A 12,828-nucleotide genomic window follows, 5' to 3' on the forward strand; every position below is an offset into this window, starting at 1 on the left:
ATTAAAAAAAAAATTGCTCGTACTGATGCTGCCCCGACGTCAGCCAGCGCATATTGGGAATGGCATAGGCACCGATCGGTTTTCTATCGCCCATTTGCTGGGAGTAAGGGCGCCCTCCGTTTGCGAGGTGCGCCTGCTGCTTGCGGCGCAGAGAGGAGAGGGCGGGGCGGCGGGGGATTCTCTGGCTGGCTGGAGCAGCATCCAATAACCAACTCGCAAAATAAAACAAAATAAAAACAAACCAACAAACACGAAAACACCAGACATTATAATACAGACTTATAATTTGCACTGATGTTTTTTCGAAATTCTATACACGAAAAGTGAGCGCGAGAGCCCTCGGTGCACCTGCTTGCTGCTGAAGTCAAAGTAAACTTTGTCATCTCCGCTACAGTCCAGTATAAAGAGAGACGAGACAACGAGGCTCCAGTTACAGCAGTGCAAGTAAACAAACAATATATATAAGAAGAGTAAGAAAATAAATATACACTTTAGGACTAGGGATAAAGGGATCAATAACAATTTAAAATTTACAGTTTGATGATTTAAAGTCTCACACACAACCCGTCGAAAGGGGAGGAGGGGGCGGCTGCTTCCAAATAGAGCGCATTTCATTCATAATGATGTAAATCCAAGCCCATTATGTATTCATGATTTGAATCCTGGGTTGTGTGAAATCTCAGAAATGCACCCTAGACAAAGTGAATCTGTGAACTAAGGTGTAGGTGTGTTAGATCATGTTGTGGTGATCCTTGGGTTGAGGGATGGGTGTTCATACTGCAGTGCAAAATTAAAACCAATGGAAGATGGACAAGAAAAGTTCAAAGCCATCAGGTCCTCAGTTTAGAAAAAAGAGAAAAGAAGAGGAGGAGAAACGAGCAAAAGATACAGGTAAGCAGATGTGTCATTGGATAATGGCAGGTCATCCTGAAACAATCAGAATACTTTATTAATCCCTAAGGAAATTATGTGCATTACAGTTGCTCCAAGAAGAAATGGTAAAAATAGTAACAGTAACGGACTAAATTCCAAACAATACATTATGTTACAGATTTTAATATTAATTAGTCATTGTCAATTGTTGATTTGTCCTGTTCTCATTGTATGACGAATTATGATGGCTGTTTGGTAGCGTTTGCATACTATGCATACTCTCTCTCTCTCTCTTCATATGTGTGTGTGTGTGTGTGTGTGTGTGTGTGTGTGTGTGTGTGTGTGTGTGTGTGTGTACAACAGCTTTATGTTAATGTACAATCCTTAATATGTTTTATCTGTGTGTGTGGGGGGCAGAGGGAGTGTTCGCCCAGGGCGCCAAACAGGCTAGGACCGCCACTGGTGGGGTGAGTGGTCCTGTCGTGCTAAGGAGAGCGGAGATGCGGGATGATGATGCACCTTGGAGAAAGGAGCGAGCGAGGGGAGGTGATAGAGACAGATGAGTTTGTGGCACTCTTGAGATGCAGCCGTTTGGATCTAGCTTAAGAAAAAAAGACTTAAGAAAAAAAGTGTACACCTGCATCTAGTTCATCCCGAAGTGTCTGTGAGCTGCTGGCTGGCATTATGAGTGAAGAAAATGAAAGCTTTTATTTGAACAAGTCAGTGACCGAGATGGAGCTCTTCCAAAACCTCGTGGACATAGACGTGACCGCAGACCGGACCCCGCTTCTGAGATTCTTCATTTGTCTGGTGTATTCGGTCGTTTGCGCTGCGGGTCTGGTCGGCAACCTGCTGGTCCTCTTCTTTATCAGGGTCAAACAAGAAAGGAAGAAGTCCAGAGTGAACTTTTTCGTGTTCAATTTGGCCGTTACGGACCTGCAGTTTGTTCTCACCCTGCCTTTCTGGGCCGTGGACACCGCGCTGGACTTCAGCTGGCCGTTTGGATATGCAATGTGCAAAATCATCCTGTCCGTCACCGTGATGAACATGTACGCCAGCGTGTTTTTCCTCACCGCCATGAGCGTGACCCGCTACTGGTCGGTCGCTTCTGCCCTGAAGAACAGAACCGCGCGGAGATCGTGCTCCGCCAAATGGGTCTGCGCAATTATTTGGACACTGGCGACTCTGGCGACTGCGCCCACGTCGATTTTCTCAACAGTCACCAGCGTAACTGGAGAAAAACTGTGTCTGCTGAGGTTTCCAGGTGGACAGTACTGGTTAGCACTCTACCACATACAGAAAATCGTCGTAGGCTTTGTTTTGCCCATGTCAATCGTGTCCATCAGCTACATCATGCTGCTGCGCTTCATCCGCAAACGGAGTATGAAAACCAGCAACCCCAAACGCAGATCCCAAGTTACAAAATCTATCACCATCGTCGTGCTGTGCTTCTTTCTTTGCTGGATGCCAAATCATGCCATGACCTTGTGGAGCGTACTGGTCAAACTGAACGCTGCAAACTGGGATAATGCGTACTACACGGTTCATACGTATGTGTTCCCACTGACAGTGTGTCTGGCGCATACCAACAGCTGCCTCAACCCAATCATTTACTGCCTAATGAGAAAGGAGTTTAGGACCAAACTGAGAGGTCTGATACACAGAGGATAGTGGGTGTTTTGTCGAGTCCTGCCGATGATTTTACGCAGGGCGAAAGGTGTTGGCAGACAATGACGCGCTTAATGCGCACGCAGAAAACGAGCCAAAACAACCAGAATAAGCAATCAGGCCGAGCAACATCGTGTCAAGACTCAGAAACTTTTAATTTTGATGAGTGTTTCTTGATTTTAAAGTCTACTACTCCATCTACTTTTTTAAAGCGTAATGTGGCTGAATCGTTTAGCTTGTAGGGCTGGGCTCTATAGAATCACCTATTTTGTGTAAAATCTAGTCCAAATATGAACATTATGGCACAACAGCTGTTCACCAAAATGATCTATGATGTTTGTGAGTGTCTCTAGTTCAAAGTCCGCACGTAATTGCGCATGACAATATGCTTAGGTGTGCTGGTGGTGTTGAGTGGCTAAACGCCTTTTACATCCTTCGGTGAATGTCTTGGCAAATACTGTTAACAGCGTACACACAACCGCACTTAAAGTCTTCACCGGCTTGAAGCAAAGAGGTGAAAGTTGCAGGTCACGTGTTTCATTTTCTTTTTTTAGACATCAATCATTTACAGGTGCAAAGAGACACAAAAGACAAACTGAAATATGATTGTTGGAAATACCGAGAAAAATGTATGTACTCTTTGTGTGTGTGATAATAAAACTGTTCTTCAGTTGTCACGTGGGTCAGTTATCCTCACAACTAATGAAACGAGTGATCTGATTAGCAGGTGTTTACCGGTTTGACTCATGAGCAGCTGATGTGACGCTGAACAGAACATGGAAGCTGGTGATCTCAAATGAAGCGACTTTGTAATGGCTTTGCGTCCTCACTTACTCATCAGATGAAAAGAAGAGCCTCTCAATGAGCAGGTGTCAGGTAAATATAAGTTACACATTCATATCAGAGATTATGGTCTATTTTTGGATGAGCACTGGACAGCTGCTGACTGAATTGAACTAAATGTAAAATGTCGAATTAAAAAGAGGGAGACAAGTTTTTCTTTAATTTACTAATGCGTGTATACTTTTTTTAATAATAATAATAATAATGGATTGGATTTATATAGCGCTTTTCAAGGCACCCAAAGCGCTTTACAATGCCACTATTCATTCACTCTCACATTCACACACTGGTGGAGGCAGCTACAGTTGTAGCCACAGCTGCCCTGGGGAAGACTGACAGAAGCGAGGCTGTCATATCACGCCATCGGCGCCTCTGGCCATCACCAGTAGGCGGTAGGGTAAAGTGTCTTGCCCAAGGACACAACGACCAGGACGGAGAGCCCGGGGATCGAACCGGCGACCTTCCGGTTACAGATACGCTTCCCAACCCCCTGAGCCACGGTCGCTAAGTAGCTAAGCTTTCCTAGATATTTCTGTTCTATTAAAAAGCCAGAAATGCGACACGTGATCCTGTAAACAGAAATATTTGTCACTCACTGTGCTTTCAAGAAAGCGAGCTGTTTTTTTTAAGTAATATATGCATATATACATGCAAATGAAACTTCGATAACAATTAGAAACTGTTCATTTCTTTGTAAGTGAGAAAACTTCAACAAAATCAGGACGGGATCAAATAAATAATTGTTTTAATAAACAACCCAAATCTCAACAGCATATGAAACAGTTATCTACATTACTGCTTGTATAAAATAGCTACAGGTACAAAGATAAAATTGGGAAAGAGCCCCTTTTCTGCATTTGGTGACGTTTGCTTTTATGAGCAAAGATCTTTGACTATGCATAAATCCAATAAACTTCAACAAAGTATTTTTAAAAAGACAAAATAACTCGTTTAGATTTATCACAATGATGTAAATGGCAAAAAGTTTAAATGTATCAATCAAAGCATCTTTTTCCTAAAGTTTAAACAGGAAGTTCTACATGTTTTCCTTACTCCCCCCACTTCACCACCATTACAGGTACACTGATATCATACAAACGGGTAAGAGATGTGTCTTAATTGGCATTACTCATATTGTGAGGACCTATCATAAATATGTCACCATATTTTAAATGGTAAATGGCCTGTATTTATATAGCACTTTACTAGTCCCTAAGGACAGGGCCCTAATCAATCTGGCGCCCTAGGCAAGATTTTAGGTGGCGCCCCCCTACATCAGCAGTGTAGTGTAATGTTGTAACAAATAATATTTCTATTAAATAAGCTTTACTTTGCATTTTAATTAACGTGGGATTATTTTTTGTATTTAGAAATAATAGTACCAACTTTTTTTTTTTTTCAACATTTGTGGCACTGGCGTGGCGCCCCCTGATGGACGGCGCCCTTAGCATTTGCCTATACGGCCTATGCCACGGGCCGGCCCTGCCTAAGGACCCCAAAGCGCTTTACATATCCGGTCATTCACCCATTCACACACTGGTGATGGCAAGCTACATTGTAGCCACAGCCACCCTGGCAGAGCCACTGACAGAGGCGAGGCTGCCGGACACTAGCGCCACCGGGCCCTCTGACCACCACCAGTAGGCAACGGGTGAAGTGTCTTGCCCAAGGACACAACGACCGAGACTGTCCAAGCCGGGGCTCGAACCGGCAACCTTCCGATTACAAGGCGAACTCCCGACTCTTGAGCCACGATCGCCCCTTTTAAGTTTTAGTAAGTAATTTTAGTAAGTAAAGTCAGCAGAAAATGAATGTAATTTCGATGTCGTTCACGAGCTGACACCTGAGCTGGCATACAGATGCACTTCTCATGTACACATGTAGTTTGCATGGTGGTGAACTTGGAGTCACCACAACATATGCTCAGTGGGAATTTAATGGCCATAAATCACTGAGTTTCCCACCACCTGTTACAAAGTGTGGCAGCATGGAGAGCAGCGGCATTGTTAGTCAAATGAATGACTGCTGGGCGACTAAAAAATGTCTTTGTTGTACTCTGAATTATATCAGGAAGTCGTAGGCAGGGATGGAAACATGAGGCAAGCAGAGCTGTGAAAAACCAGAGATTACTGTAAAAAAGAACTTTTACTGGATGTTCAAATGAGTAAGGTTTCTAACCATTGTGTTTAGCTTATGATAAGATGATTGATGATGATCAATACGCTGTCACCAAATATCACTATTATATTAAAACAAGCATTCCCTCTACACAGAATCACCCAGCCAGTTTGATTTGCCAATACTTGATGACTCCTCCAATAGAAGATTGTGTCAAATGAGTGAAGAGGGTAAAGTGCATAACCCAACTGAATAATGAACAGTGTTTCTTTATGAAGTCTGAACATCCATCCATTCTCTTTAGCGTGTCCTTATCAGGGTTGCAAGGGGTAGTCTTAAAGGCTGAACACCTCAAGGTAATTATGCTGAGACTGAAAAGAAAGCTCTTTCTTACATTCGTCCATCAAGCCTTGGAACAAGAAATCTTTTCACTTTTTTCATAAGTCACTAAAGTCCCATCAGTCTTTGTTGGTACTTTAATCACAAAGAGGTTCTGCAGGTCTTGCAAAGGTCATCTCCTACCATTGGATGGCTTTTCACAGCACTGACATTTGGGAGGAAAACACAGTTTTTTATAGCGCTAATCAGGGTTGCAGAAACAGTCTTCTGTGTACCTGAGAGAATGAAAGTGAGAAAAATCTCCAGGGCTGCTAATAAATTCCAACCATTTCACATAAAGAGATGTGTAAATGTTTCTTGCCATTATGTCTTCTTGCTGAATAATAATGTCCCTGCCATAATGGGCCTTAATCAGGGAAACAGATGAGGACCAAGGTAGAGTGAAAAAAGGTAGCCATAACAACGGTATTAAAATTCCTTCCACCGGTTTCTTTGTGAATTTTAGACAGTGAACATGTCACCTTAATGTTGCTCTCGTCTTGTTCTCTTCTCTTTTATTTGACATGCTGTAAGGACACAGATAATAATTCCTTCCATTCAAAGTGCTGTTAGTTGGTTGATAACAATTAGAGATGAAATATGCAGTACTGTGTCTTATTGAAACGTGCAAGCGTACATGGAAATACAGTATTTAAGTATATGGATATATAAATATTTGAACGTAAAACAGAGTATGTATGATTGTAATGAACTTAAAGGTCAATATTTGATATGACCACCTTTATTCTTCAACACAGCCTGAACTCTCTTGTTCAGCTTTCTTCTAATTTCTTTAGGTTGTCTTCAGGAATAGTTCTCCAGTCTTCTTGAAGGACATTCAAAGCTTTTCTTTGGATGTTGGCTGCCTTTTGTTCTGTTTTATGTCAGGATGATCCCACATTGTTTCAGTAATGTTGAGGTCCAGGCTCTGGGGAGACCAATCCACGACTGGCAGTGTTACATTATGTGATTTTCTATCCATTTATGCTTTTACTCCATTTTCACTGGCTGACATTCAGCCTCAGTCCATGACAGAGCCTCCACCGTGTTTTACAGATGGCTGTACTCACTGATGTCCCCTCCTGACCTCCTCTCTTCTATCTTCCACTTGTCCATTTTTTTCAAATTGCACACCATGCTAAGATGTGCCAAGCATTCAGCTAACTGCTCTTTTGGAATCATGGTGTTGGTAAAATAATTCTACTTTATGCTTGTCAAACTGTGTCATCTTTAACATTTTTCATAGATTCCTTTAAAGAAATTGGAACAAATTACATATTGTTTCTGTCATGACTGTGAGCAGGCAGGCAGGAATGGTGAACACAAGAGCAGGACTCGCAGAGGCAAAAGTGAACTTAAACAACTCAGCTTTATTGCTGGACAGCGGGCAAAACAGGGAAAGTAACTAAACTAAACAGGCAGACAGAACACACAGTGGGGAATGAGGGACAGCACGAATGGAAACAAAATATAACGACATGAGATGTAGCAAGAGATATGCACCGTATTTTAATATAATATGGTGCACTAAAAAGTATTTGCCCTCCTCCTGATTTGTTTTTTTAATTTTTTGTTTTTGCATTTTTGTCCCACACATTTCAGATCATCAAGCAAATTCAGATATTCAGACATAGATTCTGATATAGACAAAGATAACCTGAGTAAATACAAAATGCAGCCTTTATTAAATGATGAATTCAATCCTGTTTGAAAAAGTAACTGCCCACTAAACCTAATAACTGGGCGTGCCACCCTTGGTCGCGAGAACTGCAGTTAAGTATTTTAGATAACTGGCAATTAGTCTTTTGGAGGAATTTGACCCACTCATCTTTGCAGAATTATTTTAATTCATCCACACTGGAGTGTTTTTGATCATGAATGGCCTCTTTTGGGGCTTTTTTAAGCCATTCGGAGTTGGACTTGCTGTTTGTGGATCATTGTCGTGCAGACAGCAGAATTCATGGTTTCATCAACAAAAGCAAGCAGCCCCAGACCATCACACAACACCGCCATGTTTGACTTGGTGCAAACTGCAAATAAAAGACCCCACAAGAATTGATTGTTGCTGTTCATCAGTGCTTTCCAGTTCACCAATGTGTACAATCAAACAGCAAACTGAGGGGTAGAAGGAACTGTCTGAATGCAGTCCAGTTGAGGCTCTTTTTTTTTTTTTGTTAGAATTTTTAATGCTGCTATTAACAGATTTCACTTAACTGCAGCTTAGACTCAGAAATGCCATTACTGTCAAATTAGACCTTTATAATAGCTTTTCACACTGGAAGCACTTTAACATAAAGGTGAAGGCCAGTCCTTTGGTAATTTATGTGGGCTTTGCTGCATTTATGCCTGCTCTTGGTGAATTTGATGCAATGGAATGAAATTTATTACTTTTTTATTCTTTATTTATTTGTTAGGTTGCTTTTTAAAGACTTTTAAGAGGCAGAGAATGAGTAATTAATGCAGTAAGATTTAGCTCCAAGATTTTGCTTTAAAATATATATAAGTGATCAGAAAAAGCTTATAGGTTTAAACATTAAAAAAAAAACCTGTCTTCTTTGAGTCTTTTTTAACACTGTGTTATAATTTTCTGTTGTTTCTCTCAAGTATAAAAATTTAAATATGAACTCACTTTACCACCACACAAATGGATAAACACCATTAAAGGTTTGCAAAGATATTTATTGGTCTCGGAAGGGTAAAAATACTGTAATGAGTCCTGTAACTCTCTGTCTGCAAAATACAGTATATAATGAGCAATGTTGGGCAATTAATTATATAGTTACTTCTTCAAAAAAGTAACTGAGTTATGCAAACCACAAAGTTGTTTTTCTTGGGGGGGGGGGGTTGCCTGTCCCGTTTGGCTCTTTTGCCATCAGAATTGTTGTCTAAAGGTGAAGAAAGATGCCCAACAGATTTACTTCACCAAATTGACCATCCCAGCCTTGCCATAATGATCTATTTGATTCACCTTTTATTGTTTATTTTATTTTATTTTTTATTTTCACTTGCTAGATACGGGACAGACTTAAATGAGGAAAAGAAAAGGGAGAAAGGAAGAGGGGGGAAAACAGCAGAGAAGAGGGACGGGGATAAAGGGCAAAAAAACAAAAACCAACTAAATAAGCAGACAAAAAAATAAATAAAAAAATAAAATAAAAAAATACATATATCAATCACCTGGATCACCTGTTGAGAAAGAAAAAAGAAAACAAGCAGAAGAAAACGAGAGCAATACAATAAACAACATCACGATGATATATGGGAATATGACAGTAAATACTAAATATTAAACATTATTGTGCAGCACGTAAGATCGACAGCGTACAGTGTGCTTTGAGGTAGGAGCCAAAAAGGGTGTAGTTTGTGTGTGTGTGAGCACCCGTGTGTACACCTGTGAGCATGGACGCGCTTGTTGTTGTTTTTTAAAGGGTTCCTTCATGTAATGATCTGCTGGAGGGTGTGGGGAGCCACAGCCCCGCCCACCAGAGCATGAAGCAGGTATGGAGGAGATCAAGACTCCAGACATCCAGAGGCCCCCAGAACACAAGAGATCAAGGAAGACTAACAGAGGGGCAGCTGTGCCACTATCCCAGAGGGAGCTGAGGGGAGCCCCAGATGGGGGATCACTCAGCGGCCGCAGAGCAGAGGCCAGGGGGGGTTGCAGTGACGTGCCCGTGAGCTCCGCCGGCAGCCAGCTGCGCCAGAGTGACCGAGCCTCAGGCCGAGAGGCCGGGGGCACCCTACCCCCGAAGTGGCCCGAGCGATCCCCAGGCTCCAGGCCCCGACAAGCAGCCACCAAGGAGTGAGCCGGTGTGTACCTGGGCGCCCACCCCCGGACGCAAAGAACCACCAACGCACCGATGTCTGAGGGCATCTGCCACTGGCAGGGGAAGTGGTGGTGGGAGATAGGCCTCCATACCTTAGAGGGCCTGAGATATCCCGAGAGAGGTGGCGTCTGATACCCAACCTGACATATAGACACAGACATACAGGCACACACAGATACAAACATCCATTCCCACCCTCATGCTCTCATATGCAATTACTCCACACTCAACCAACGTGGAGACAGACATAGAGAAACACTGTACACCCAATCACACTCCCCAAGCGTACTCTACGAACCGGGTCTAGGTACCTTTGCCCCTGGAGGGGGAAAGTGCACCCAGACCCAGGTGGTGTTACCCTTTTCCCTGCGGTGGGGAGAAGCAGACTGCCCCGACTCCGCAGCAGCAGGGAGGCCCCACACTCCAGACCCCAGTCGGACAGCCAACTCCTCCTCCTGGCCCCCCCGCTCCAGCAGGTCGCAGAGAACGGGGGTGAGAGAAGACTCCAAAACCTCCCTCCGCCTGCTCATATGTAGTGTTGATGCATGTGTGTTCTAAGGTGCATTTAAAACCCAGGAGGGCTTGGAGCTACCTGCCAGAGAGCAGCAGGTAAGCGCACAGCCCCTCCTGATAGCCCTCAGTGTCTACGTGTATTTAAAATTGAGAGGTGGGCAACGACGCCAGAGGTGAGGTGTACACCCTGATGGTCTTTTGGAGTCCGTGTAGCGTGCCCACCCCCTAGATCCTATATGTATGTGTTATGAGAGTGTGAGTAATGTGAATGTCTAAGTTGTGGGATAAAATTGGGGCACAAGAAGCCAGAAGGGGACAGAGGGGGGTAGCCTCCCCTGCACCCTGGTGACACACCTTTACCCCAAGGCCCTGCATGTGTGGGTGATTGTGGTGGAGCGGGAAGAGGGAGGCAGCTGGAGAGGGAAGGAAGGGAGGGGCAAGTGACCCCTCCCTGGGGCCAGCTCCCCCGCTGACCCCAGTAGGCACCCCCATACTCCACAACCCGCCAGGGAAAGGGGGCCCAGGCCCATCCGGACCGGGGCCCAGAACAGCAGCGCCGCCCGGCCCCACAGAGCCCGGGACAGCCCACCCAACCCCACCACAGAGAAAACTGCACCCACCCCGTCATCCACTCATCTTCCAGACTACATGAGACAATAAACACCCAGGCTGAGATCTTCCTCCACCTCTCCTGTATCTCCCCCTCCTGCAGAGTGAGTTCCTGAAGAGAGGAGAGCTCCTGCAAGATGTAACAACCCCCCCCCCACCAGTTGAAGAGCCCCCCAGGTGTCTCGATGCACTGGCGGCACCCTGCGCCAGGGCCGGGCCCCCATACACCCACCCGCCCACAACCCCAGCAACATACCAACCAGGACCCAGTCCCCGAGGCCCAGCCAGGCCCCAGCCCAGAGACGGAGCGCCCCCAGAACCTCACGCCTGTCCCGGACCCACCCAGGGGCAGCCAGGCTACCAGGTCAGTAACCCACATCCGTCAGCACAGACCCTCCCCTAGCCCTGCTGCACGCAGCCACGAGGAAACCGTCACCTAAGAGCCAACAGAGCCCCTAATAGGCCATGACTGCTACCCTGGGTTGAGCCCCCCAAGGAAGATGCTCCTGGGGAACCCCCCGACGCCCTAAGCCTGTCCCTACCCCCACACCAATCACAACAGCGAAGGTGGGACCAACTATGACCCCCCACCCCCACTAGGTGATGGAGGTAATCAAAGGAGCCCAGAGCAATTGATCTGATGTGGTGGCAGAGGCTGTATCAAGACTAATGTAATCTAATAGATAATTTCTATATTGGTTAGAATTAAGATTATTTTTATTTTTCCAGTTCATGAGGACTGTTTTCTTGGCTATGCATAGGGCAGTGAAAACCATATGGGCGATATTCTTTTCTGAAGTGACATTATCTAAGCTGCCCAACAAACACACTAAGGGGGAAGTTGGAATGTTACATTTCAGACACTTCGATAAGTCTTCACATATCTCGCGCCAAAACTTCTGAACTGGTGGACAGAACCAAAGAGCGTGGATATAATTGTCCGGTCTATTGGTTTGACAGTGTGAGCAGTTGTTGGTAGACGTAAAGCCCATCTTGAACATCCGATGACCTGTATAGTGCACTCTATGTAATATTTTGTATTGAATTAATTGAAGACTGGGATTTCTGATTAGATGAAAGGTTTTTAAGCAAATCTGAGACCAGAAGTTTAGGTCTAAGTTAACTGATAAATCTGCTTCCTATTTTGCAATAGGAAGTGATATTGATTCATCTGTTTTAGAAAGCATTCTGTATATTTTGGATAGTAATTTGGGGGGTTTAAGAGTAAGAAATTGAACCACACTTGGTGGTGTTTGTAGTTCAACTTGACCCGGTTTAAATTTATTTTTTACTATGGATTTAATTTGTTGATATTCTAAAAATCTTTTCTTGTTGATCCCATATTGTGTAACTAGTCCGTCAAATGAAATAAATTCTGTTCCTTCTAGTATATGTTCTAAATATTTGATTCCTTTATCACTCCAATCTGAAAAGTTTATCATATTATTGTTTTGTAATATGTCAGGGTTGTTCCAGATAGGTGTACGTTTGCATGGGATTAATGAAGACGCCGTCAATTTTAGAAACTCCCACCGTGCTGTCAGAGAAGAGCTGATGTTGATGCTTTTAAAGCATTCATGTTGTTGGATGTTTGAGCTGATAAATGGTAGGTCTGAGATCTCTAGATTATTGCAAAGTGCTTGTTCTACATCTAGCCAAGGTTCATCTAAGAGGGTGTGTTTTAGCCATCCTGAGATAAACTGAAGCCTGTTGGCTAAGAAGTAGTGCTGAAAGTTAGGTAGTTCTAGTCCTCCTTTATCCTTGGTCTTTTGTAGTGTTTTTAAGCTTATACGTGGGGGTTTATTTTTCCAAAGGAATTTGGACATACATGAATCTAGAGATCTGAACCAATCTTGTGGCGGTTTAGTTGGGATCATTGAGAATAAATAATTTGTTTTTGGTAAGACCATCATTTTTATAGCGGCAACCCTTCCCATGAGTGATATGGGTAGACATTTCCATCTAGCCAGATCATCTTCTACCTTCTTTAAAAGTGGGA

General features: G+C 43.8%; 1 protein-coding gene across 1 annotated transcript in view; it reads left to right on the forward strand.

Annotated features, from left to right (window-relative positions):
• The window catches only part of rxfp3.3a1 (relaxin family peptide receptor 3.3a1), a 4,258-nt gene extending 836 nt beyond the window's left edge, over positions 1 to 3,422 (forward strand). The window contains exon 1 of the mRNA XM_086292438.1: positions 1 to 3,422. This exon is cut by the window's left edge and continues 836 nt beyond it. Within this exon, the coding sequence (XP_086148564.1) occupies positions 1,558 to 2,544 (987 nt within the window). The 5' untranslated portion in view covers positions 1 to 1,557 and the 3' untranslated portion in view covers positions 2,545 to 3,422.
• The last annotated feature ends 9,406 nt before the right edge of the window (positions 3,423 to 12,828 follow it).

The sequence above is a fragment of the Aulonocara sp. 'chitande type north' Nkhata Bay genome, linkage group LG1 (assembly GCF_057382095.1).
Source record: "Aulonocara sp. 'chitande type north' Nkhata Bay isolate Kocher_YH1m ecotype deep benthic linkage group LG1, A_spYH_male_GT1.1, whole genome shotgun sequence".
In the NCBI taxonomy this organism is placed as follows: Eukaryota; Metazoa; Chordata; class Actinopteri; order Cichliformes; family Cichlidae; genus Aulonocara; species Aulonocara sp. 'chitande type north' Nkhata Bay.